At 44.4% G+C, this 27,808-nt stretch overlaps 1 protein-coding gene across 1 annotated transcript in view; it reads right to left on the bottom strand.

The window, feature by feature from the left end:
- Window positions 1-27,808, bottom strand: part of GLDN (gliomedin) — a 63,712-nt gene that overhangs the window by 26,066 nt on the left and 9,838 nt on the right. Inside the window, exon 2 of the mRNA XM_045812159.2 lies at window positions 5,802-5,853. Coding sequence (XP_045668115.2) covers window positions 5,802-5,853 — 52 coding nt within the window. The remainder of the gene's footprint in view (window positions 1-5,801; window positions 5,854-27,808) is intronic.

The following is a 27,808-nucleotide window of genomic DNA, read 5'->3' as shown; positions in this document are numbered from 1 at the left end:
AAAAGGTCACCAAGCAGGAATCGGCTGTCTATGTAGGTTTCAAGAGTTCTCGGGACAGCCCAATAACCATTTCTATGCAGCAGGAGTATTGGAGAGAGGTCCTGGCTAGAGCCGTACATTTAGGACACTTTGGTCATGGCCAAAAGTGTCACTATGGCGAAATGTGTAGATTAGGGTTTTCTGACATTGACCTGAGGTTCATTGACACTTACTGGCTACAGTTCTTAGTCATTTGAGTCCATAGAATCACCTAGAATGCTTGTTAAAATGCAGATACCCAGACCCCAGCTAGAGATTCTAATTCAGTTTGCATTTATTTTTTTTTTTAAGATTTTATTTATTTATGTGACAGAGAGACAGCCAGCGAGAGAGGGAACACAAGCAGGGGGAGTGGGAGAGGAAGAAGCAGGCTCCCAGTGGAGGAGCCCGATGTGGGACTCGATCCCAGAACGTTGGGATCACGCCCTGAACCGAAGGCAGACGCTTAACGACTGCACTACCCAGGCGCCCTTCAGTTTGCACTTAGAGTGAGGCCCAGGAACATGCATTTTCACCAAGCACCACAGGTGACTGGGAGGCGGATGGTCCTGGGTACCCCTGACCAGATGTGAAACTTTTCTGGAAAAAGAATCAGTCACTATCAACAGAGTCCTAAAGGGTTCCCTTCCTAGAAAGGCTGAGAGCTATTAGTCTGGAGGCAAGAGTAAATGTCAAGTGAAGTTGTGGGATGGAGAGAGAGGGGGACACACACTACATCTGGAGAAGGCAGGTGATAGAAGAGGCACCAGGAAAGAGAAAATGAACCAAAGGCATAGGAGGGAATCCAGGGGGTCCTGAGACCTGACACTAATGGAGAAGAGAATTTCAGAAGAGAAAGGAGACAAACACTTCCAAAGAGCTAAGAAGCAGAGTGCTATAGTGATGGTGAGCCTGTATCCTGACGCCCACTCGGGATGCCTGCAGAGCTGCCCAAGGGCCCCTTACACCGGAAGAAGCCCTAAGTATGTGTCATTATAATAATGTCAAATGTCAAATAGTATGTGCCAACTGGGCCTTGAGAAAACCATTTTCAAGGTGTTTTCTCAGCTCTTGACTCTTCTCTTCTTCACTAACAGAACCCCTGGGGATACACATGGACAGCCAAGTTCATGTTAGCACTGTATGCGGGGCTGGCCCAATGGGATAATGGAGCCTGTCTCAGGGACTTTGAGCCTTGGTTCCTACGTGGTCCTGCCTCCCACCGCCTCCCTGTTTCACACTGCCTCCTGGGCTTCTGATGCATTTGCCCCACTCCCCGCCCAGTCAAGGACTGTTGTCACCTTCCACACTGGTGGGGGCCTGGGCTGGACATGTGCCCTGAATGCCTTCATCACAGAGTGGGGTCTCCTGTGCTGGTGAGGGCTTGTATCCATTCTATGAGAATCCCACACCTGGAGGAAGATGGCAGTAAATAGCAAATAAAAAGCCCCACTACAGCAAGTGGAGCGTAAAACCACTGAAGAAAGGAGGAAGCGCTTTTCCTGCTTTTTGACCAAGGAACTCTGCGTTTTCATTTGCACGGGGCCCCACAAATGCCCCAGGTGGCTCAGAGTGTCCCAACCCACATTCCTAACCAGAATCAGGTAGAAGTCGGTGGATGCTATAGGACCTGCGCCGCTAGAGTTTTTTTCTCCTTGCAATCTAACACTGACCCGCAGTGCCCCTAGTTATGTAAACTGGAGGTCTGGGGATGGCCCTGCAAGGTAAAACAATCCAGAGAGCCCGGAGAGAGATGATCAGAGAGGAGAGGAGAGGCGGTGACTGGTGTTGACATGATGGAACCACAAGATGGCAGCACTGGGACCCCGGAGTCCCCAGAACCAACTTGGAGTGTCCCGGACTTTGAGGACAAAAAAGCCTTTTTTGCTGTGTTATGCCACTGAGGTTTTATGGTTCAATTATGACCAGAGCATGGCCTAACCTATCTTGACAAATACATCCCTCTATCCTTACAATCACTGGTAACCCCTTGACCTTTTTTTTTTTTTTTCTCAAATAAGCTTTAGCAGGTTTCTGCTAGTAACAAAGAGAAGAATTTCAATGCAGACAGGAAACGCAGGCACAACAGTTATGAGGAAGGAATAATAAAGAGGTGTAAGACTCACTTCCAGTCTCTGAGGGGGGGGCGGGGTATTGGCCAGCGGCTCAAGCTACAGTCCCCAGAGAGCCTGCCCACATGGCTCCTCTCACCACGGCCATTCCAAATCACAGGGCAAGATTTTACTACTTTCCCCTTACACCCGGGATGGTGTCACAATCGCTGTTGCCAGACCCAAGGCACCTGCTTAGCACAGCAATGACCACGAGGGATGTGGCTGACAGAGGAACACAAAGAAGCCCCCAAAGAAAAACTCCAAATAGAAACATGTCAGAAAGGGAGGCCTGGTTCTGCCACTTTAGAAAGAGCTGGTAAAAGACGCAGCTTCTCAAACCTGATAAGGCCAGGCCTGGCCCCTGTGAGATCGATAGCCCTGATTCTCTTCCTCTCCTGTTCCCAGCAGGGACTCCCCGGGGCTTGGGACTCAGGCCAGCCAGCACAGCTTCGGGCCCAGACGGGAGCCCTAGCCAAAGGCAGTGTGGCTCCCCTTTCCCTGGGGAGTCAGGAATACTTGGCCGTCCTTCAGGGATGGCCTGAGAGGGCCCTAGCTCCCACACGTGGAGCTGGAATCTCCCAACTCTAAACAACAGGCTAGCCGCTCAGTGGGGTCAGCTGAGCGAGAGCGTGAGCAGCTATACCAGCTGTTTCTGAGAACAGCCTGTCTGTCGGTTTACCACATGTTGCCCTGGCCACAGCTCTGAGGCCTCGAGACCCACCTCTGTGTGCTGGTACACCCTTTGTGGCTGCCCCTGCTGCCAACGGCTGGGCCGGTCCCAGGGCACCTAATGTGGAAAGGCGTCTTCCCGCACACATCCCCACTAAACCGCAGCTTTGGTCCAATCCCATTTATTTGGTGCATTTCAACTTTGGACTATGGCGTGGCAACCTTAAAGAATTAGAGTAGGGATGGCAAATAGGTTTTATTTCAAGTGCCAATTCTTATCCATTAGTACAGCTTTCTGGAATGCCAGAAAAGAATTACATGAGGCCATGCTCAGTGATGGCTGTGATCCATTCTCAATGTCTGCCCGGGTATAGGGTAAGGAGGAGTAACGAGTGGGGTTGGAGTCCCGCGGCTGTAAGGAGAACAGGAACTATGGATGCAAAGTGGCTCTGCCCTGAGAAGCAGTTCAGAAATGGGATAGTTTAGACATTTGCTGAAAAAGCCCATATGCAGAGTCCACTGGAAATGAAGAGTTACCCAAGTACCTGCCTTCTTCAAGATACCTGCTATTCCAGAAGATATGTCTCTGGGGTCCCAAGGACATCTGGGCTTACGGACAGGCTGCATCCCGAAAAGCATGCTGTTCGTACTCAAAAGCACAAACGGCACTAGCAAAACCTGTAACTACTCTAGAAGCTGAAGGGCCCTCACTATTTGCCTGAGAGGTTCTAGGCTGCACACATCTGTCCTTGTCTCCATAGCAACCACAGCTGTCTCCAGAGAAAGGAGCAGGGATGGGGCTTCACAGTCAGAGCTAGACTAGCCTCAAGTTGCCGGGCCTGCTTTTTCAGAGGTCAGTCCCGTCTAAAGCTAGATCTTATTCTCAGGCCAAGGGACCCGAGCCCGGGGTCTGCTCCGGCAGCCGCTCCTGCCCACATCTTCCTGGGGCTCTGGACCAAGGCCCTCTGCCCTTCTCCCTGTAGTTCCTAGTTCACTCCCGGGTCCTGTCACCTTCCTGCCCCCAGTGCAGACGGCGTGGTCTATCCCAAGGTACGACCTCACTGGGCAACCTGTACTTTTCATACCTAAATTTTAATTGAAGAGCTTTCTGCGTTAAAAGGGGGCCCAGTTTCAAGCTGGCATGAAGGGAGAAGGTGCTGATTTTTGAAAAGATTTCGAGGTGCCAAAGAACAACCTCCTCGACCCATTTCCAACACAGATGTGATTCCCAGCCCCCCCCCCCATCTTCCCTAAGTGGTTTTAACAGCTCCATCTGCATTCACCGAACAGCCTGGCTCTCCTTCTATCACTTCTATAATAAATATCAAAAAGGAAGAGGCTTTTCCTGTGCCTCTCAACGGGGCTTTTGTGCCTGTAATTCCATCCATCTGAGCATTTCTCTAGCGCTCATTACTGTCACACAGGGGAACTCTGAAAAGGACTTCCAAAGATGGAAGAAAGGTGCTTAAGACCCAAGAGTTTCAGAGTGAAGGACCAAGCTGTTCCGAAGATATTTAGTTTTCTGTGAGGGCCGAAATGTGAGTTGAGTAATTCAATTAGCATTTTCCAAGAAGCCATAGGATTATAGCTTTTCTCTCTAAAACTAAACTAAGCAAACAAGAGGCAGACTTGGACTCGGGGTTCCTCGGGGAAGTGTCTTTCTTACCAGCCCACCGCCCCCAATTTAATCACTTCCATAGACCACCATCGGTTTAGTCGTTCAGCAACTCCCACGAAGCTCCTAGTGCATGGCAGGTAATGAGCGGTCGTGGGGAGGATGCTGGCGAGCGGATGGCTTCTCACGGCTGGATGCACACTGCAGGGTTTCTCCGCCAGTGGCGCCCTGTCAACGCGACCTCCCCAGGGCCTGAGGCCAGACACTGAGAAGGTTCAACAGAAGCTTCAAAGTCTCGTGCTTCTGTTTTAAAGTTCACGAGAGCTGTGCATTTACTCCATATCAGATTTTTAATGCAAAGATCATTTCCCCATTGCCTCAGAATGCGGGAGAGGCACAAAATGCTGTATCTGAAATCAGGCTCCGTAGGCCCATCCTTGGGCCTGGCCAGAGCCTTCCTTGGTCTGGGGTAAAACAAACTGAGTGACTGTTCTGGGGTCTGTGTTCTTCCTTGCCCCAAGCTTCCGAAGGCAGGAGGCAGGCACCCCCCCCCACCTCAGTCAGGAAGCAAGCACTCCCCCCTCAGGCAGGGATCAGGCACCCCCTCAGGTAGGACACAGGCACCCCCCCCCCCCTTAGCAGGAGGCAGGCAACCCCCTCCCAGGCAGGAATCAGGCTCCTCCCCTCAGGTAGGACATAGGCAACCCCCTCAGCAGGAGGCAGGCACGCCCCCAGGCAGGAATCAGGCACCCCCCCCACCTCAGGCAGGAGGCAGGACACCTAGGTGCACGTGGTCATAGCAAGGACACTCTCCTCCTCCCCTTCGCAACCCATTAGCCATTCGGTGTCCCTTGGCTTGATGTGCCTCCTTGTTGATTCCCTCCCTCCTGTTTATTTGTCCTTGATTTCCTGAATGGAGGGGAGCCATGATATAACCTTCCATCCCACCAGCACACAGTAGACACCACATACAGAGCACTCTTCATAAAGATGGTTTTCTTGACTAAGTAGCAGTTTGCTTCTAGAACTTTCCATTCATGCCATAAGATAAGGAAATAATTCCTTCTGATAAGAGAGTACCCCTTTCTTTCTTTTCTCTTTTAAAAATGAATGTGAATAAGGAAAACATCTATGGCCCCAGTTCAAGGTACCACACGTTTCTAATTATCCAAGACCTTGGATATTATTTTCTGTGGCTATATTTCTATGGCAATACCAAAAATATTATTTTTCATAATTATATTACAATTGATTTTCAGCTCATTCAAAACATCTGGTAAAAGTAAACCAGTATGTGTTTTTAGGTGTTCGTTCTGCCCTGGCCCTTTCGCTAGCACACGTGTGTGCGGTGTGAGCACCACTTTCGCAGAGCCAGGCCGGCCTACCTGTCAGGCAGATGCCCTTGGTGCTGTTGCAGAGGTCCACCATCACCCGGATCTGCAGGGAGAGAGGGCGGTTAGCAGCACAGAAGACAGCGGGCCCTGAACCCACCCTTCATCCAGATGAGAGCAGTTACAAAGGTTCACAGAGTCACCTCAGGAGAACATGCAAAAGTCTGAGGAAAAGTTAGCCTCAACTGAAAGAGAAACTCTTAAAAGACCTAAAGATATATGATAACAGAAGCTCATCTATCAGTATTGTCAACCAAATCTCCTTGATGGCGAAGGAATTGCTAAATCCAATTTTCGAGGCTGTCATGAGCCAGCCCTCCAGCATCTGAAGGGCTCAGTCTGTGTGGAATAAAGAGGGTGGGCTTGGTGGTTGGGAGTAAGTACCCACTAGTTGGGCGAGCACAGGCAAGGTACTCAACCTCCGGATACTTTGGTTTCCTCTGAAAAGTGTAAATCCTGTAAGCACCTGTCCTGAGTTCTGTCCCCAGCATGTGGATGCTGCCACAGATGGTAGTCATTCTCGTGCCTTGTGGATACTGCCCGCTCATCACTGGATGGCCGCCTGTGGCAGGCGGTCATGCGGCATGGTATCAGCCGGGTGTCTGGACTCCCCACACCCGTTTCGCAGTCCCTTCCCCCATCCACTCTCCATGCTGCTCACAGTGAATGTCATAAAGACCAAATCTGAGCGGGTGAGCCCTGATTCACATACCCTGCTGATTCCTTGCTGCTCTAAAGATAGAACAAAATTCCTTCTTCTCTGGACTCATCTCCCACCACTCCCCTTTCCCTTACTGTTTCCCAGCTTCAGTTTGCTCATCCACAAAATGGACATGGGAATAGTGCTTTCTTTTTAGGATTTTTGTGAAGAGTAAAATCATTTTATGTGAAGTTCTTAGAACAATCTTGGAAGCACACCCAAAAGTATTTTCCGTTTCGTGGAGGCAACAGAGAGTGTAGACAGAAGAATGGATTCTGAAGTCAACTTGCCTATGTTCAAGTCATGGCTTTGCCACTCACAAGCAGTGTGACTGGAGGGTACTTACTTAACCTCTCTGTGCTTCTGTGTTCTTATCTGTAAATGGAGCTAATAGCACCTACCTTATACCATGGTTATGTGGATTAAATGAGTGAATATTGCAACACACTCAGAGCAGGGCCCAGCACATGGTAAGCACATGCTATTTATGTTATTGTGTTAGTTCCTTAAACATGCCAAGAATGACTTAGTCAATTCATCAATTTACCATCCAGTTGTTTTCTACTTACAGATTCAGTAATTTTTAGACCCCACTAATGTGACATTTCAAAACTATGGAGAGAACTTATTAAGAAGTGGATTTGAGACAACTGGATAGACATCTGGGGGAAAACCAAAAAGTTGAATCCTTACTTCACTCCTTACACTAAATAAGTTCATTAAGCGATATTGATAAAACAGTTAAAAGTAAAAACCAAACTCAGAAAAGCACTGGAAGAAAACTTGGGGAAAAAATTTATAATGGCATGAGAGTAGGAAAGAATTTTCCAAGAAAGAAACAACCCCCATACCATATGGAAAGAATGTTTAAATTCGACTGTCTGATAATTTAAAATTTCTGCGAGAGGTAAAATACTACACGCAACAACAAAGGAGAACCATAGACCTTGAAAAACAGTTGTGAAGGGCTGGTATATAAAGAGCTATTGCCGTAAGGAACAGGAAACCAAAAGAAAAATGGGCAATGGGCCCAAACAGGAAGTTCAGAGAAAAAAAAAAAAAAGTGCTTCATTTTCACTTATAGTTAAAGAAATACATTCGAACAATGAAATGCTATTTCCCACTTCTTAGATTTGTTAATAAAAAGACTAACAGAGCACATATCCTGAGAGCGGCCAGAAAGCAGCACTCTTTCGTCCTGTTGATCAAGTGTGAAGCCATACTAACCCTTTTGGAGGGCATTTTGGCAAAAACTACCAAAATTTAAATGGGTCTACCTTCTGATCCATCAACTGCACTTTGGGATTTATTCTTCAGATGTATCCATATGCGCGTGAGGAGACAGAAGTACAAAGATGGTCATTGCAGAAATGTGGGCAAGAGCAAAAACACCCTCAATGTTTATCAGAGGGTCTTGTGCAATGACGTGTAGCATATCCACAGAATGAAATACAACGAAAAACAAAGCATTTAGATCTGCGAGAATGACATTGAAATATCTCCAAGATAAATGAAAAAAAATGCAAAGTACTGAGTGGCATGTATAATGTCCTCTCATTTATGTAAAAAAAGTGGTGTGCACACAAATGTTTCTATATGCTTCTCTCTTGCTGCTTTCAAGATTATGTTTTTGGCTTTCCAGAATATGTATGGAGGGTGCCTGGGAGGCTCAGTTAAGTGTCTGCCTTCGGCTCAGCTCATGATCCCAGGGTCCTGGGATCGAGTGCCTCAAGGAGACTGCTTCTCCCTCCACCCATCCCCCCTGCTTGTGATCTCTCTCTCTCTCTCAAGCTGTCTCTCTCTCAAATAAATAAAATCTCTAAAAAAACAAAACAGAATATGTATTGAAAGAAACCTGAAAAGCCTCAAGTGAGGGGGGAATAGAGGACTAGGGTGGGAGGAAACTGTACTAAACATGATACATCCTTTTGTTTCATCAGAAATTTTCACTCATTACTCTTTCAATTAAATTCTTTTTAAAAAGAACATGTTTTGATTTGAGGGGAAAGATTGTTTTGTCTTCTACCTAGGCTTAGTCTGTTTGCTAGGAGATCCAGAGGAAAACTCACACCTGTGTCTACTTTGTTAAGTATATCAACAAGTATTTGTTGACGGCTTTAGAAATTTATTGTGAGGGGCGCCTGGGTGGCACAGTGGTTAAGCGTCTGCCTTCAGCTCAGGGCGTGATCCCAGCATTATGGGATCGAGCCCCACATCAGGCTCCTCCTCTATGAGCCTGCTTCTTCCTCTCCCACTCCCCCTGCTTGTGTTCCCTCTCTCGCTGGCTGTCTCTATCTGTGTTAAATAAATAAAAAAAATCTTAAAAAAAAAAAAAAAAAAGAAATTTATTGTGAAACATACATATCACAGATATATCAAAGGAGCACAACTTAAAGATGAATCATAAAACATACATGTATATTCCACACCCCCTCGGTAAAAAACGGGTGCTTCTTCCCGTAACACACCAGCCCCATCAACTCTGAGACAGTATACTGTGCAGTGTTCCTCTCCCTTTCATACAAGTAAGAACACAGAGGCATAGAGAGGTGACGTCATGTACTCAAGGTCGCATCACTTCCTCGGAGCAGAGCTGGACTCAACTCCAGCTCTCCTGATGCCAGGTCTGCTCTGCTTTCTATTATGACTCTGATGATTCGCTCAACACAACCAGGCAGAAGAAATTTCGACTCGCTATTTTTAGTCATTTTCATAAATGAATGTAATCAGCTGCACTATGGACAAGATTAATTATCTTAAAAAATGTATAATTGCCCATTGAGAGAACCATTAAAGACTTCACAATGCTTCATTTGTTGCCTGGGGGATCACAGCAGAAGGAATAGTTTGAAACAACAGAAGCATCAATAGGGAAAATTAGCCTTTCTCTTTCCTCCTCATCACCGGTCTGGGGTAGGCACAGTGTCTACAAAAGACAATGAAGAAAGAATTTTCATTTCCTGACCCTTGGGCTCCATTTATATGCTAAATGTCCATTTAGATATTAATCAGTAAATTGTGTTAATCTTCACACAGAAATATTCCTCTAACAGACTTGGTCTATATAAGGTTGTACCAGAGGGAAACATATGGTATGAAAAGTTGTGGCCATAAGAAAGTCAGAAACTGTCTTTTCTGATAGTGATTAAGAACTTGGATCAAAATAAGAGAACTCAGGGGCGCCTGGGTGGCGCAGTCGTTAAGTGTCTGCCTTCGGCTCAGGGCGTGATCCCAGAGTCCTGGGATTGAGTCCCACATCAGGCTCCTCTGCTAGGAGCCTGCTTCTTCCTCTCCCACTCCCCCTGCTTGTGTTCCTTCTCTCGCTGGCTGCCTATCTCTCTGTCCAATAAATAAATAAAATCTTTAAAAAAAAAAAATAAGAACTCAAAACTCATTGTCACACAATCTAGGTTGTCAAATTATGGAATCACATTTGGTATAGAGAGCTTTCTAAATCTTAATTTAGGACTTGAGAATGGTGAAGATGGAAGAGACCTTACAGCTCATTGTTCTGGGGGTGTTAGGCTTGATCTGTCCATGATGTGGCCCTGCCCCCTCCAGCTCCCACCACTTCCCGCCTCCCCCCGCCCCCCAACTCTGCTCCAGTTACACTGACCATTTCTGGTCTTTGCTATGCCTGTAGGTGGTACTCACCTCTTTGATGACACCTCAGCTCAAATGTCACCTCATCAGGAACACTTTCCCTGACTCCCCAACTGAAAATAGCCCTAGGGGCCACACGCCATCACCTCACCTGGCTTTTTGTCTCTGTAACGTTCATCATTATCCAATATTATCTTACTTACCTCTGCATTTATTTATTATCCGTCCCTGCCTCCCAAAGAATGGAAGCATTTTGAGAGAATTTGCTCTCTGTTTTGTCTCTATGCCCTGTGTATAAAATAGTGCCTGCTTCCAGACCCAAAACTTCTCCACTGGGGAGATACAGTTCAAGTAGGAAAGTACATCAATGGTCTCGAAGGGAGAGCTTACCTTGACAGAAGGTGACAATAAATTGCTAACCTGGGTTTATGATGTGAGAATCTGATGGTGTTGGGAAGAGAATGGGTGAGATGCAGAAAAAGCTCCATAGAAGGGGGGGAAAGGCCCTCCCAACCCACCAACACTATTTGGAGGATGCCTTTTACCGGAACAAATGGCTGTCACCCTCAGTGCAATATAAAGAATGGTACCCCTGCGAGCTCAGCTTTAGTGCAGCCTTGGTCAACGTGTCACCAAGGGGGAATCACCTCCCCGGAAGAAACACCATGGCCCGTCGGGGTCATCTCCCCAGTAGGAAGAGCAATACAGTAATGGACAGCTACACCTTGTGTGGGGGACTTGTTCTTGGCAGTGACAACATATGGGTGATGGGAGTAAAGACAACCAAAATGGGAGGGAGGGCCTTGGGTTCCTCATCAGGACGGTTCTTGGCTTTGCCTGAGGAAGAATTCAAGAGCAAGCCATTTAGAAGAAGGGCCAAAGATTTATCAAGTACAGAAGTAAGAAAGGTTTATCAAGTATACTTCACAGATGAAGTAGCAGCCTCTCCTCCCAGAGAGGGAAGAGGAACCCCCTTTGCCTCTAACCAAAGGCTTTGTACATTTTAAATATTCGCTATGCATATGGGGAGGGGCTTACTCTTTAACTTCGGGTTTATCATTTACATTGGGCAGTTCGTTTTTCCATTGTCCTAGGGTTGTGAAATTACGTACAGGGAACAATTTTAAGAATGCCGAGGCCTTGTGGTTTTTACTGTCTGGTGGTCTTCCATGAGTCAGATCTCGTGACTTTTTTTTATGACTTGCTGACTTTTAAGTTAAGGGTCAGCCTAAAACCAAAATGGTTTTACTCTGGTTAACTTGTCTTCTGCATTTCCCTTCCCTCCTGACTCAAAGTGGCTTGTTCAGTGATCTTACATAACTGAGTTTCAACTTTTCCAGAAGTGTTAATCCGGGTACAGCGGGTGGTGTTGGCCACAGCACAGACACCTCCCTGCTCTGCTAAAAGAGAGTCAAGGGTTATCCCACTATCAAGAACAACTTTGGCCAGAGAATCTAAGGATCTTTGCTGGCCAGAGAATCTAAGAATCCCAGGATCTTAGCACCAGATTCTGCAATCATTCCAAGAATTAAGAAGTTAGGCCTCTACATTTATCTCTAACCAGGGAAACAGGGCAGTTAGAGAATCTCCTAGCCTGAAATAAAAGGTTGTTCTAAACTCCAGAGGTTACCTGCCTTAACAATAGCCTGGGAGATAAAGATGAGGGCATTATCTTTCCAGGCCAATGCCAGGGTAAATGGCAGAAAAGTAAGGAGAAAGCATTTCATGTTTAGTTAATATATGAAGTCTCTATCTGTCCTCTTGAGTGGAAGGAGTGCATCCTGATTTCAGCTGCTTTTCTTCCTTGTCAGTCTGACTTAGAGATCTCCAGATTTTGTAAGGTGGACATTTCTGTGGCTGTGTGATACGTACCCAAGGCTCCACACCTTCTAGTTTTGAAACAGAGTCAGTGGACAGGAGCACTGGTAAGATCTCCTTTCAAATGGGGCTTGAGGGACATCTTTTTCAGAACACCCAATCACCACGCTCTAACTTGTGACCAAGTTAGATTCTCTGAACTGGGACCTGGGAAGACTTCTTTAACCTACTGCTGATAGGCTTGAGTATAAGACATTAGAGACCTACAGTAGCTGGCCATAGTAGCACGAGATGACAAAGGATAAGCAGAAGGTTGTATACTGATCAAATTTTAAGAAGTTTGTAAGGTTTTTGTTAAGGCTTATATGATACGTCCAGTGAAGTGGGTACCTCAATCATGGGAGATCATGAAAGGTATACCCCAAGAGGGACACAGACTTTTTACCAGTTTCTTTGCTACTGTGAGGGCATCAGTCTTGCAGCAGGGGGAAGCTTTAGCTCATCTGGAAAATACACATATGGTAACAAGAACGTATAGATAACCCATATTAAATGGCAGTTGAATGAAGTCCAGCTGCAGGTGTTGAAAGGGTCCAGAGGGATGTCTGAGGTCTCTGGGAATAAAAACAGTTTTTTCAGGATTATGGACCTGACAAGTCAGACGTAGCTGGTAGACTGTTTTTGCAATGTTACAGAAGTTTCCCTACCAACGCCTACTCATAATTTGAGCCATCTCAAATGCACTCTGGTGGGTGAAGGAATGTGGGGGGAAAATGGGGTTTTTCAGGGAGCTGAGAAGCACCAAGGAATCTGGGGTTCCCTACAGCCCCAGCTGTTCACTTCATCTACAGCCATTGCTTACCCACCTTAATTTCTCTGATTTAGGAGCAGATTGTTGCCACGTTACAAGGACATCAGGATGGCAAAAATCTTACTAATATTTGTGGAGATTTTTAAGACTTATGTTTGTCCCTGGAATTAAAGAGGTTGTGCTAGAGTTTGGGCACAAGAGACCTTTTAACTGTATTTTAAAGGTTTTGTTCCCTAAGCCTGGGTTGTGACAACCAAAAATGTCTCCAGACATTGCCCAATGTCCCAAGGGGTTAGGGGAGTGGGGTTAAAAGTCACCCTTGGTTGAGAACTGCAGTTCTAAATGTTAGTCACTCTAACCAGTAACACTGTGCCAAGTTGGTCCTCGGTACCCTCTTGTTTTATCCTCAGGCAATGTTAAGAGGTAGGTTTTATTGTTCCCAAGTTACAGAGAACGATTATCTTCCCCAGAATGCTGAGTAACTTGCCCAAGACCCCGCAGCTGATTAAAGCTAGAGCATGGAATTCAACGGCATTGAGCTGAAGCAAGTATCCCCAGTGGTGTGAAATATGACCAAAGTTGACCACTATGGATTTTCTGTATGGGTTGTGGTTTCCCCGAGCAGATTTCTGGACATGCCATACTGTTGCTTAAAAAACGTCACTGGAGTTTTGCTATTCACAGGGTAAAGTCAAACCTTTAGTTAAGGACCTGATATCAACCTTACAAGCCTGGTCCGGATGAGAGCCGTGTTCCCTGTCTGGGTGCATCGTGGCTCTCACTGGCATGTTAAGTTCCCCCAATCTTCTCTTCTCCAGTCCTTCAGGTTGACCCCTGACCTATGGCTAGAAGGAAAGTGGGGTTGCATTCTTTTTGTAGCTGTCCCTCTTCGAATAAAATGTATATCTGCAGTAAGATCCCTGGGTGGCTCAGTCGGTCCAACTTTTGTCTGACTCGTGATTTCAGCTCAGGTCACGATCTCAGGGTTGTGAAATCGAGCCCTATGTTGGGCTCTGTGCTGGGCATGGAGACTGCTTGAGAGTCTCTCTCCCCGTCTGCCCCTCCCCACCTCTCCCTTTCTTAAAAAAAAAAAAAAAATGGGTATCAGCAGAATATCAAAGTGGCTCCTGCCTTTAGAAGCTAAGTTGAGGACCTCCTAAAAACTTTCTCTCTTAAAAGTTTGTGTCTTGAAAATTTCAAAGAACATTGGATTTTAAATCCATTTTCTGGGATGAGATTAAGTATGTGTAACCCATAGAGAGAGCAGATTAATAGACTGCCAAGGCCTGGGGGGTGGGGGTGGGCAGGGAAGGGGCAGTGCCTGCTCAAGGGGAACAGGGTTTCTTTTTGGGGCGATGAAGAAGTTATGGAACTGGGCAGTGATGACAGTTGTACAGCACTGCAAATGTAAGCAGCACCACAAAATTGAACACTTTATTTTATTTTATTTTTTTAAAGATTTTATTTATTTATTCGACAGAGATAGAGACAGCCAGCGAGAGAGGGAACACAAGCAGGGGGAGTGGGAGAGGAAGAAGCAGGCTCATAGCGGAAGAGCCTGATGTGGGGCTCGATCCCACAACGCCGGGATCACGCCCTGAGCCGAAGGCAGACGCTTAACCGCTGTGCCACCCAGGCGCCCCAAAATTAAACACTTTAAAAGGGTTAAAAGGGTAAATATGTTAGGTGAGTCTAACCCAATAACAAAGTATGTGTTTAGAAGTTTAACTCTTTTAGGATAATTTGTGTCCTCCCTTTCCTAGAACAACTCAGTATCCTGGGATCATAAGGAAATGTGTTGGGGGATAATCTTAGGTTAATATTTCCAACATTACTACACCACACGAAATTCTCAGGTTTAAATATTTTTCCGTATTCTGCAGAGTTATGACTAACACAGTTTTGCCTTATATCTTGTTCTGATGGGAAGATATAAAAACTGACATGGTTAAAACTGATTTTAGGAACTTCACATGTAGTTATATTTAATTTATGGCAAAAGAACAATATTGTCCCAATCTACAGGTGAGAAAACTGAGCACACTTCTTTACGTTTGGAGCTCGGAATTGAGGGGGCCATTCAGACATTTAAACTACCATTTATTATAAAAGTGGGCATTGAAACAGTAATAGTAGGAGTTACTTACTTTTTTTTTTTTAATATGTTAAGTCATTTTGGGAGTTGCTTTCCACTGTGTTAAATATAGGATTAGTTGGGGATGGTGTCTAGAATTGGGGTGAGGGGTTTAGAGGGGAAGTGGGGCAAGAAGTTAAACTAATCTGGTTCAGAAGAAAAAACAAACAATAAAAAGACCTTGTTCCCTTTTATTTTTTTCCTTCAGTCTCAGGTGATTGTGGGCTGTGTTTATATTTCAAAGACATGATAAAATGTATACAGCAAGGGACGGAGAAAGAATATAAGTTCTTCTAAGAAGGGCTTGGGTTTCCTAAGGTCAATAATTTACAAGTCTTTTAAGATACACAGGGGAAGTTTGGGGATTGATGAAGGAATAGTGAATTTTGAATTGCCTCTAGAGCTAACTTCTGTTTTGTGAAAAATCTGTAACATTAGGATCATTGCTCTCAATTCCTCCAAGAATTGGCTTATAACTGAAATGACATCATAGATTGATCCATCTGTACAAATACATTATTCTCAATTTGTTTCTTTCCTTTTGGGTACATATTTCTTTTTTTTTTTTTTAAAGATTTTATTTATTTATTTGACAGAGATAGAGACAGCCAGTGAGAGAGGGAACACAAGCAGGGGGAGTGGGAGAGGAAGAAGCAGGCTCATAGCAGAGGAGCCCGATGTGGGGCTCGATCCCGGAACTCCAGGATCACGCCCTGAGCCAAAGGCAGACGCTTTAACCGCTGTGCCACCCAGGCGCCCCTGGGTACATATTTCTAATTTTAAATTCTTCTGGTGGTATTGCATAACTCCCCTTGGTATAAGACAGGTCCCCAAAGAGGGTGCAAAGGGTATTACCTTCCCAAAATCTAGAGCCACTCCCAAACACAGCCCAAAGAAAGAACCAACAATATGATTGTCCCAGTCAGGCAGAAAGCCAAACCCTTTTATGCAAAACAAGACAAGCTAAAAGGCAGGAAGTATCCTTGGGAAAGAAAGAATCAACGAACAATGGTTTTGGATTTGGAAAGGAAGGCACAACGTGATATTTTATTTTCCTCTCTTGACTGGGTACTACAGACAGAGACTCAGAAGAACTGTTTCTGGTAAGAATGTTCACCTGTCGCTGGCTTCGGCCAGTGTTCCTCAGATCCCCTTTGTAGGCTCTGGTATCTACCAGAGTGTCCCTGGGCTGTTTAAAGGAATAATTAGCAGTTTGCAAGAAAACCCCTCCATTTTGTCAACTTTGGGGGCCCTCCTTTGAAGGTAAGGATGGGGGTGTCTCTAAGGCCATTAATTTGGCAGTCTTTTGTTTACAGTTGTATAGTCTTTTCAGAGTGGAAAAAACAATTCAGACACAGGATTAATAGAATGAGCATTCGAAGGAGGAAAGGGGAGAACAGTAGGAGTGACGTCAGTCTTATGGGTTTTTTTTAAAGCAACCTCTTACATCTTTAATTTTTCTTTAGCCTTTTGCAATGAATCTTTTGATGAGCTATTTTGGAATTCTGAAACCTTTTGGAGATGTCTGCTTGCCCATTAAAACAGGTATCCTATTCTGTTTAAATTGGCAATGCTTGCTTTCAAGTGTACTTCTTCAATGATCTTATCTAACTGGAATATTCCCCATCATGGCCATTGTGTTTCTAGGTTGTAATTCCTCTGAGGGCTGGCAGCAGCTTGATAGGACCCTAGCTGCAAACAGAGTTAACTTACATTTCTGTGTGGCCATATCTAGCCACATGTGGGGTACAACTCACATTTCTGTTTAGCCTTATTTCGGGGCCCCTAACCCATTGGTTACCAAGCCAAGTTCTTTAGGACATAAAATAAGCTTGTATATTTTTATAACTTCCAAGACCAAAATTCTAAGATATAAAATAAGCATGTGTGCTGGAAGGTGGAACTCTTAACTCCAGAATTGAAGGATATTAGTCAAGGCTTTATTTACACAATACAAGACAAAATAAACCTAAGCACCTAAATACACCAGCAGTGACCAAAAGATGGCACCATGGACTGGCCAAGAGAAGGCAATGTACACCACCAGTATTTCTAGCATGGACCAGCAAATGGGGACTGCAGACTGGAAGTGGATTCCAACATGGAACTGTAGACTGAACCAAGGGCTAGGGGACTGGTATTCTGTTAGAGCCTCCTGTCAGTCTAGACTAACCTGTTCACCCTGGATTAGAAAGCCAATTAGATGGTAACTCAAGCACAGAGAACCAAGAGTGACTCACCAACGGCCCTCAGAAACAGCGAGAAAGACAGTGAACTCAAAAGGGCTCACTGAGCACCAGGACTGTGTTTCCCATTGTCCCTGAACGCCATTAGAAGTCTGCTTCAGATCCCACCACTGCCACCAAATCTGTTAAAAAACAAAATTCAACTGAGTAAATTTGAAGATTTAATTGGCTTTATTAAAATGGTTCATGAATTGGAAGCATTGCATCTAGCAAGTAGAGGGGAGCTCTGCTGAGCTAAACAGAAGAAAGGGCTTTCAAGGCAGAGAGAGGGCATTAAAAAAAGAAGAAGAAAGGAATTTATTAGCAAGGAATGCATAGTTTAGGCAAGGTTGCCCTCTTAAGGGGAGCAGCAGGGATCTATCAGTAAATTCCCTAGTATTGACAAGGAAATTGCCTGTTGACTAGCTAAAGGTTATATTCCTTGGAGGTGGGGCAGGAGGTTGAAACTGCTGCTAGGTTAGGTACTAAGTCTTAGTTTGCTGTCTTGGCCTAAGTGATGCTATTTGGGGCCTGCAGCTTTCTTTTTAACATAAGTATATCCTGGACAAGAATGCTCGTGGCAACATTGTGATGGCAAAAGCACTTGAACAATCTAAATGTTCATCAATAAGGCAGTTGTTAAACAGATGAAAAAGAATGATGTAACATGTTATGTCCTCATCTGGAAAGACGGCCTTAGCATACACTTAAGCAAGGTGCAGTCAGAGCCACAACACACAATACAACTTTCTGGTTAAAAAAGGATACCTAGACAAGTCTGGTTAAGCACAAAGGAAAGTTGGGAGCGTCATGAACCAAATCACTAATTGAGATTCCTTTTTCTCCTGGTGGCTGAGACCAGGGGAATAAAAAGGAGATTTTCACTTCTTAGCGTATACAGTTTTAGAAGACATGTTGGGATAATGAGTGATTTTTACTTTGTTAGGTTTTTAGTAATTTAGAGGGAGAGAAGAGAGCATACAAAACATTATGCGAACTCAAAAGATGGGTCTAATGGCCCAGCTTTCCCTGGGAACCCAAACATCATACCTTCACAATTACTCCCATCACTTGGAATAACCCAGACCTCTGTTGCTTCTAGACAAATGAACATAGAATGAACTAGAACAATCATCTAGTCCAGTGATTTTTAAAGTGTTCATTAGTCATAAGATTTTTCTTTTTCCCACATAAATTGCCAAAACCCAAAACATAAAACAAATAAAAATTGAGCTACTCTGGGTGAACTGGGGTGAGGTTGGCCTTATTTATCTGCAAATGAGAGGTTTGGACTAGACATGATTTCAAATTCTGCTCCAGCCGGAAGATGGGGGAGAGGAGGTGGGGAGGGACACCCAGAGACCTAGAGTCATGGGAGGACGGAAGGGAAAGCTGAGGACCCCAGAGAGTAAGTGGAGTAGCTGGTCCAGGTTCACTCAGCTGGCTTCCAGAGCTGAGTACTATTTTCTTCCACAGGTACCTTTTCATACTGCTGAGCCTTTGCAAAAGGAACTGTCTGAATTCCACTCGAAATGCAAAGTTTTGCTTTAGTTTAGTTTGAATATGAATAGGATATTAGATTTTTACTACTTGAAAATGCATCAATCTTAAAGAAGTCTTTTCTGGGCAAAAGTGAAAGGTTTAGTCAAAAGTGCTTCTCATCAGAATGAGTATTGCTAACTGCAGTGAGTCGCCACTGTTCATCGGAACACAAAACTGCCTGGTGATTGGCTGGCTCCCCTCTTGAACTACCTTCCTCTCACCTTTTACTCTCAGAATTGATTCATGAAAAAGTAAGAGAGCAGACCTGCACAACCACACCGGCTTGCTCTGGTTTGAGCCCTGCTTAAACAATGTATGCTGCTGTGGCTTCTCCTAAGTTCCCCAAGCATAGTCTCTGGTTTATCAGCTGGAACACTGTTCAAATTCCAAGTTACCTTTCAGATCTGACCTATTCTGTAACTTAAATTCCATTTTTCTTAGACAATTGAACACTCTTGATGACTCCCTGTAATTATGCAAATTGCTGTTATTATGCACATACAAACGATCCTTTAGAAACGGCTCCAGGGAGCTGTTAATCAGCCTGCCATTGACTGTAGAGATGGGGCTTTGAATGTGGGGGCCCAGCTGCTGGAGGGTTAGACCACAGGTGTTGGAGGAATCCCTCATGGGGTCTGCAGCTGAGGTCAGCCACCCTGGACTCATCCCCGTGAAAGACGAGAACTCACACTGGAGCCAAGACATGGTGATGACAATCTGCAAATCCCAAGAGGAAGGTGAAGTTTGCCTTACATGGGGCTGAAATTCTTGAGTATGAACTTGGTCCTGCAGGCCCACAGGAAGATCAGCCAAAGGTCCAGGCATTTGTCAGCTCAAATAAGAAAGCCCTGGCCATCCCACACCAATGGCCTTGGGGCTGAATGCTCCTGTCAGTTCATCCTGACTGGAATCCTGGGAGTCCAACTAAACCCTGCCCAGCCTTCCCCAAAGACCTCTGTTCCCACTGATTGCTGCCCCCCCACCCTTTGAGCCCAGCAGCATCACCATATGGCTGGTTGTTGGCACACTTCTCATGTGTTGCTCTGGCTTCTCAACCAGATGGGCTCATCGGTAGGGACTGTTTCATCCTTTTTCTGTATGCTCCACTGACTCATTAGTTCTCTTCCCCAATGCATTAGAATGGCATTGGGCACAAAGTAGGTGCTCAATAAATACTTCATAATTGGTTACTCACTCAACTGGAAGGAGAATGTACTCCTCAACCAATGATATTATTTCTTTCCGACCAGCAGTAACATTGCTGATGGGAAGCGAACATCTAGCATGTGGCTGCCTATCTCTCTTTGTGCCTGCTTGTTTAAGATAACTTTATTTTGGCAGACATGCCGCTAATGCCTAGAAAACAGGAGCTTGGAGCCTCCAGGATTATCCTATCAGGGTTCCGGAGACAGGGCTGTCCCCTTCCTGCCCACATGAACATGACTGCAAAACCAGAAACAATTGATATTCCCCTGGTATGCAGGGAAATAACCCAAACCTTTCACGCTCTCTTGAGCAGAGGCACCTGAATGAGCTCTGCACCCAGCTGGTTAAGGCTGGGGCAGCTAGGCAGAGACTGGGGTGCTGACATGTAGGGGAGTGTCAAACATTAGTGAAAATCCAATGCCATGCTGCTATTTACCAGCTACTCTTGCTTTACTAAGTGGATTAGGATGGGGGTAGAGGCTCATCTGCCCTCCAAGCAGAGGTTGGACTACTTCTCCCTGAGGCATTTCCTTTGCAGAGTAGCGTCTGCAGAGCTGAACTGAATTGCTGGAGACAGTACAGCCTCCTGCCACCCTCCTTCTCACCCTGGCTCAGTCACTGCCCAGACGCTAACAAAATGCTGAACAACTGATTACGGAGTGCTGGTTTAGAGTCCACGCACAAGCCTCAGCCAGCCCTCTTGCATGCAAAGTCATAGAAGCTGAAGCGGCTTGGGTTGGGCTCAGGACTCATCAATCCCAGTTGGAAGAGGTGGTTCCAGCAAACATCCTCACCCAATGTCTCTGACAAAATTGCTTTCAGCTGGAATCAGGGCCCGGGGACATTTATTAACACTGGGAACATCTGAAAATGTGCAGTGCAAGTTCCTGAAGGAGCATTTCCTCCCCAGGGTGTGCTTCGAGGACGTCTTTGGGCTCTGACCTCAGGTCCAACAGTGGTGGCAGATATTTCTTGTGTCTTGTTGACTGAGCAAGACCTTGTACAAGTGCTCCAGACCCTTGACAAAATCGGACTCATGACAATACTTACTCCAAGCAGCAGCTGGGAGGAGTAACGTAGTCCTCATAAAAACAACTTTATATGTTTGTACTGGTGTTATATAAAGATATTGTTTCATGATTTGAACATAAATGAAGTGGTTCTACTTTTTGAAACATCATTAATTCATGCTATTTAAAAAAATATTAGACTAAAGTCTAGTTGCTAGCTTGAAAATGTAAAACAGAGTAAGATTTATAAAAACAGCCAGACAAAACAATAAGCTCCCTAAGCCATTGAACAGAAATTGCCATTGGTCATTACGACTCCCTTCTTAAGCCTTTCCCTTCTCCTACCAGGCACCCCTCAGAACCAACAAGTCCCGGGTTCTCAGTCTTATCCTGTGTGCAGTCCAAGTAACTGCCCCTCAGGAATGGCCAGACCTTTTGCTTTTCCATCTGTTGATAGGCTGGGTGAGAGTCATTGGCAGCAAGGAGCACTGCTCACACCAATGGGCTGACCCAACTCCAGAACCAGAAACCTGGGCCACTCTCGGAGAAGGCTCAGAACACGTCCTCCCAGTATCTCCTATGCTCACATCATTCTTCTACCACCAGATAGGAGACAGATGCAAACACAGAGATGATGTGACATTGGGCCTATCCTGAAACAGTTCTCCCCACAGCCCCCATCATAAAAAAAAAAAAAAAAAGCAGCTTAAATCAAGTTTTTAAGCTCAAATCCTTGCCCATACTTTAAGAAGTTGTCTTGGAGTGAATCGTCTATTTTCAAATCCAGCCATCTATTGACTAATTCTGGCCAATTGTTTCTTAAAAGGAAAAGAACAATTTCTTTTTATTTCTGTAGAGTATAAGCACATGCAAATGTAATGGAATAGCTTCCAAACAAAATTATATGTAACTATGAGAAAATAGCGGTGATGATTTGATCTCAAGATCTTGAGATGGGGAAGAACATCCTAAGCGTAAAAGCAAAAGGAGAACCCATAAATGAAAGGCTTTATAGATTTGACTACGTGAAATGAAAAATTTTAACTCCCCTTGAAACAAAAAAACTCTAGAAAAAAAAATTAAAAGAGAGGAAATACCCAAGGCCAAAAGGTGTGGTACAAAGAACACGGGCTTTGGAGTCAGATCCAGCTCCATCTGATCTGAATTCCAGTTCTTTCACTCACTGGCCTGTGATGTCAAGCAGCTTAACCTCTCTAAGCCTCAGAGACCTGTCAGCCATGTGGAAATTACCCAAGGCCATATGTTTCTTCCCCTTGGTATTATTAAAAGGTGCCTAATTGGGGCACCTGGGTGGCTCAGTGGGCTAAACATCCAATTCTTGATCTCAGGGTCGTGAGCTCAAGCCCTGTGTTGGGCTCCATGCTGGGTGTGGAGCCGACTTAAAAAAAAAAAAAAAGAAGAATGTCTAATTGAGCTATAAGCACCCAAAACAAGGTAAAACTCACAATGTCTAGCATCCAATAACAAATTACCAGACCTGAAAAGAAGCAGGAAAACAGAACCCATAATGGGGGGCGGGAAGCAATCAATTGAAACTCACCGAGAAATGGTATCAGTGAAGGAATTATTAAACAAAGACAATAAGACAGTTATTTTAACTGTATTCCAAATGTTCAAGAAGCTAAAAGCAAGACTGAACATGTTAAATAGAAACATAAAAAAATATAAAAAACACCTAATTCAAACTTCTGGCAATGAAAATTACGATGTCTGGATGAAAAATGCACTGAATGGGACTAAAATCAGATTAGACATTGAAGAAGAAAGATTAGTGAAGACACAGCAATATCAGCTAGCTAAAATGACACAAAGTGAACGGATCACCAATGAGCCGTGGGACAACTCTACGTGTGTAATTAGAGTCCCTGGCTGGCAGGGTGGGAGGGGGGGAGAAAAATATTTGAAAAAATAATAGCAGAAAACTTTCCAAGATTTCAAGAAAACTATAAATCGGTATCTCCAGCAAGTTCAACAAAACCCAAGCACAGGAACCATGAAGAAAATGATACTAAGGCTTATCATAATAAAACTGCTTAAACATGTATTAAAAGGAAAATCTTTGGGGTCGCCAGAGAAAAAAAGACACAATCCATACATAGGAATAAAGACAGGGATAACAACAGTCTTCTTGTTGGAAACAAAGCAAGTCAGAAGATAGTGGGATAACATCTTTAAAGTATTGAAAGGAAAATCAAAATAATTGTCAACGATGAAGGCAAAGACTTCTGACGTTTTTATGCTGACCCGTATCATGCTGGAGCTAAACAAACCACCTGCTGTTCAAATGCCTTCTTGCTCCCGCCCAGCACTTGCCTTGTGAAGTCCTGTCCATCCTTCCAGGCTTGGCCCAAATGCCGCCTCCTTCTTGAAGCCTTTCCTGACCGCCCACTGGATTTTAGTCTTACTTCTCTGAGGATCCTATTATCCTTTGCTCTGTGTCATGAGTGTTTGAGGGTTTGCCTTTTCCTTTCCATTAGCCAATAAATATGTTGGGGGCTCCTGTCTTGTTCTTCCTCATCATCCACAGTGTGCGCCCTCACCGCCCAGGATAGGCACTTAGCATTTGTTATATTAACCTACATATTACTTATTTGCTTAAAGGATTCCGTTAAACTTCTAAGATATTTCTGACTGATTTAGAAGTACCTATTTATTCATCAGCAAACATTTGATAAGCCAGGCCCTGTGCTTATAAAGGTAAGAGAATATCTCTGGGCACAAAAGGCTCACAACACAGTTAATTGGTTTAAATTGGTTGCTTATAAAAGATTTTTTTAAAGCAGTCTGAGTTTAATATGGAGTGGAGGGATTCTTGGTTAGAGCACCCCAGGGTCCAGGTAATGAATATCCTCCTGTTCAGAATTTCTACTATATCCTGGGGACACTTCCAACTGGGACCCCTTCCCAGACTCGTATGCAGCTCCCTCTTTGACCTCTTCACGTGACCATCCAAAGGAAATCTCAGGGTTAACATACCTGACACTGAATTCCTGATAATCCCCTCAAACATCTATAGTTCGGCCACCTCAGTTAATGGCGATTCTATCTTCCATCGCTTGGCCACTAACCTTGAAGTCATTTAACATCACTTCTTCCCCTCACACCTGTAATCAGGCTGTCAGCAAATTGTATCAGTTGGACCATCAGACATATCCACTTCTTATCATAGCTGCTGCCAGCACCCTGGTCTAAGGCACTCTCTTCTTTCACCTGGATTATCACAATACTATATCGAAAGCCTCCCTGCTTCCACTGCCCACCCTGCTCCCGTAGAGAGTCTAGTCTAAGCACAGTGATTTCCTTGAAAAGACAGGACACACCAATCCACTCCTCTGCCTAAAATCCTGCAAAGACTCCCCCTAAAGGTCAGTGTCCTTACAACAGCCCACAAAGCAATGTGCGAACTGTTCTCCAGTCCCCCCACTTTTCTCTCTGACCCCCTTTCTGACCTACTTCTCCGTCCCACTCACTCTGCTCCAGTCTCCACCTCAGGGACTTTGCATTTGCTGCTCTGCCTGCATGGCCCTTCCCCAGATATCCACATGGCTCGCTTCTTCCTCCTATGAGTTTTCGCACAAATGTCACGTTCTTGGTGGGGCCTTCCCCACCCACATGACTTATAATTCCATCTTCATCGTTCCCACTCTCTAATTCTTACCCCTGCTTTATCATTTTCCACAGCACTTATCACCTTCTAATACTGTAGGTAATTATGTACTTTGGTTTTTGCCTGCCCTTCCCTTCCAGAACATAAAGTCCAAGAGGACAGGGATTTGTATGCTTTCTTCAGACTGTTTCTCATGCACCCACAATAGTGCCTGGGACATACTAGGTGCTCCATAACCACATATTGAATGAATGAACCTCTGACAGGTAGAGTAGGCCCCTAATTCTTACCAATACCTGACACCATCTTCTTTTTGGTGAGTAGCATGAATTCTGAGGAAGGAATTCAAAAAATGCTCCGGGACCTACCTTCGAAACTCTTAGCAGGGCAAGAAACCAGAGTCAGAGACTGACAGATACCTGACTTTAGATTTGCATTTGTTGAGTTGTGGAAGAATTCATCAGTGAAGAGGTATTCATCAGCTACCTCGCTAGAAGCATGGCGAAGAACGGTGAGATGTATTTAAAGAGACAAGGTGACTAAAGGTGACAAATTGGAGACCAAAACTGTACACAGAGTTTTAGTTTGTGTGATATAGACAGATAAGTACAGAAGGAGTGAGGGAAGGAAAAGATGAGTGTTTTGAAGTGAGCTGAGAATCACTTGTCCTCTCCTGGCCTCTAATGGAGTTTTCTGAAGCATGAGTGTTGCTGGAATAATCTTTCACCAACCATTAGTAACAATATTTTGTGCTCACATTGTTCCCTTCAACAAGCATCTTCAGATAATTTCTGATTTTTATCTAAGCATTCTTATCCTTACCTTATAGTCAGAAAAATATATATAAACCATAACAAGTAACTCGTCAGTGCTGGGGAATGGACAAAGAATTAAGCCATTATCCCCAAACTCTGCCCTGTGGCATTCTTTGTACATAGCAAAAGCATTTGTGAAGATGTTTTATCAACCTACTCCTTACTCAGACCCCTCCTCCTTCCTCCTTGTATCAGAGAATAGCTATAGGCGGTTACTCCAGAGAACGTTTGGAGGAGGTCCGTAGGGGTGAAATGCTCACCCACAAAATAATTAGTGATGCTGTTAGCCATAGAACACTGGCTGGATGGGACCACTGGTCTGACAAACACGCTGTTCCTATGGGGTTTAAAAAATGTTGGTCAATGAAAGAATGAATGCATGAGTTCACATTGGACATGAATAAAGATGTTTGTAAAGTATGCTTAACATAATTAAATTCCCTAAATATCTAAAAAATACATATATTTTTTCCTTTTGGACCTGATAACCAGAAAAATAACTAAGAAACACCATTCTTCTAGAGGTCTGTGTGTTTCCCCCATCACCTGAGATTCCAAACTTTAGAGTCATCCTACGATCTGCCCTTTCTCTGGCAAATTCTGTTCATTCAATCTGCATTGTTTTTATTAAGGTTTCAAAATTCCCTGAAGCACAGAAAGCAAGCATTGGAGAAATACTAAATTATCAGTAATAATAAGCTAACACATACTGAGTTGTAGGCACCATGCCAAGGGCTTTACATGGATTACTGAATTGAATCCTTGTGGTAACACCTAGGATAGACACGGCTATCATTGCCTTCTTAAGGATGGGACAACGAAGCACAGAGAGCTTGACCTGTCAAAGGTCACACACCTAAAAGGGAGCCAGGAGTAAACACATAGTATGATTCTAGTACTCATTGTAAAGGCCTTTCACTTTTTAGACTTGTAAAGACCTCTCTCTCAAAGCAAAGACAGAGTTCTTGGAAGCAGGATGTTCTCCTTTCCCTGAATGCTTTCTTTCTTCAGTTATCCTTCCCCCCCCCCTTTTTTCTCTCTTTTCGTTTCATATTCAGTCTCAAAACAAATTCAACATCCTCACTTAAAAAAATTTTTTTTAATTATATTTTAGAGGGTGGGGTGGGGCAGAGGGAGGGGGTGAGAGAGAATCTCAAGCAGGCTCCACGCCCAGCATGAAGCCCAATGCAGGGCTCGATCTCACAAACCTGAGACCACGACCTGAGCCAAAATCAAGAGTCGGACACTTAACCGAATGAGTCACCCGGATGCCCCTTGGCATCCTCACTTCTAAATTAACCTGCTTCAGTGTTTCCTCAATTTTGCGCATCTCAATGTTGGATGAATCTGGACCAGATGGTTCCTTATTCTTTCTTATATCCAATTAGTTACCAGTTCAATTCATTCTCTGTCTTGGCATTTGTAGGATAAAGATTTTCTTCGCCATTTCTGATGCCACCACCTTAGCCAGACGTGAATCCTTTCTTGCCCGGACTAAGGCAATTACTTCCTATCTTTCTTCTTGCCTCTGATCTCTCCCCTGCCTGTCCTGCACGACACCACCAGACCAGTCCTATAAAACCACTTTCTTCATGACTCCTTCCTGATGAAAGATCTACAACGCTCCCAGTTGCTATCAGATTCATTCTCAACTTCTCAAGAGTGTAAATTTAAGGAATTCCCCTCCTCCTAGCCCAAACTCCCCAGCGCAGGAAGATCTCCTTCCTCGCTCTTCCAGCTTGAGACCATTGTCATTTCAGTCCCTCGAGCTTGGCGTAAGTTATCATCTGCCCTTGGAATGATTCGCCCTCCTTGCCTTCCCAAATCTTACCAACCCTACATTGCTCACTTCAAGTTCTGTCTCTTCCATGAAACCTTCCTTCATAACTTTAGTGAGAATTTATTTTCTCCCTTCTTAACTGCTCCAATGTTCATCACACATCTCACTATAAAGGATTTTCCTCTAAAGTCTCCCTGTTCAGAAAGATTGATTCCAAGGTCCTCAGGGTTGCCTAGAGGGAGAGGGCATTTTTCACCTCTGAGTGAAAATGAATCCAGACTCCAATAGTCATCCATTAAGTTACTCAAAAACTGGGGAATTATTTTGCAGTTGTCAGTTCATCATTTTAGCTTGGGTATAGTTATCCACATTTTTCCCCCACGTACTTTACAGTCTTTACGTACAGCCCAGGCAGGGTCTCCAAAGTTTCCAGCACTTTGGTGAGCACAGGAAACTTTCTGAATGGCAGTTGAAAGGTTGTTCTACCTTTTGCGTTCAGAACAAACTCCACAAATTGCATTTTGAATGACCTTTAGTTGGCCTTGTTGTTTTAACTCTACCTTTCAGTAAAGAAAATTGTGCCTTGAACTTTAGTTAAACTGGAAGTAAATTATATCTACTTAAAATATAGAGCTGTTAAAACCCAAAGAGCTACATAAAAGCAACTGATGGGCTGAAAAATGCTCTCTTTGTAGCAGAATCACAACCGAAAAGCTTCAGTTTATTTCA

This window comes from Ursus americanus, chromosome 36 (assembly GCF_024610735.1).
Source record: "Ursus americanus isolate L20-20 chromosome 36, mUrsAme1.1.p, whole genome shotgun sequence".
In the NCBI taxonomy this organism is placed as follows: domain Eukaryota; kingdom Metazoa; phylum Chordata; class Mammalia; order Carnivora; family Ursidae; genus Ursus; species Ursus americanus.
This window is presented reverse-complemented; position numbering and strand designations above follow the sequence as displayed.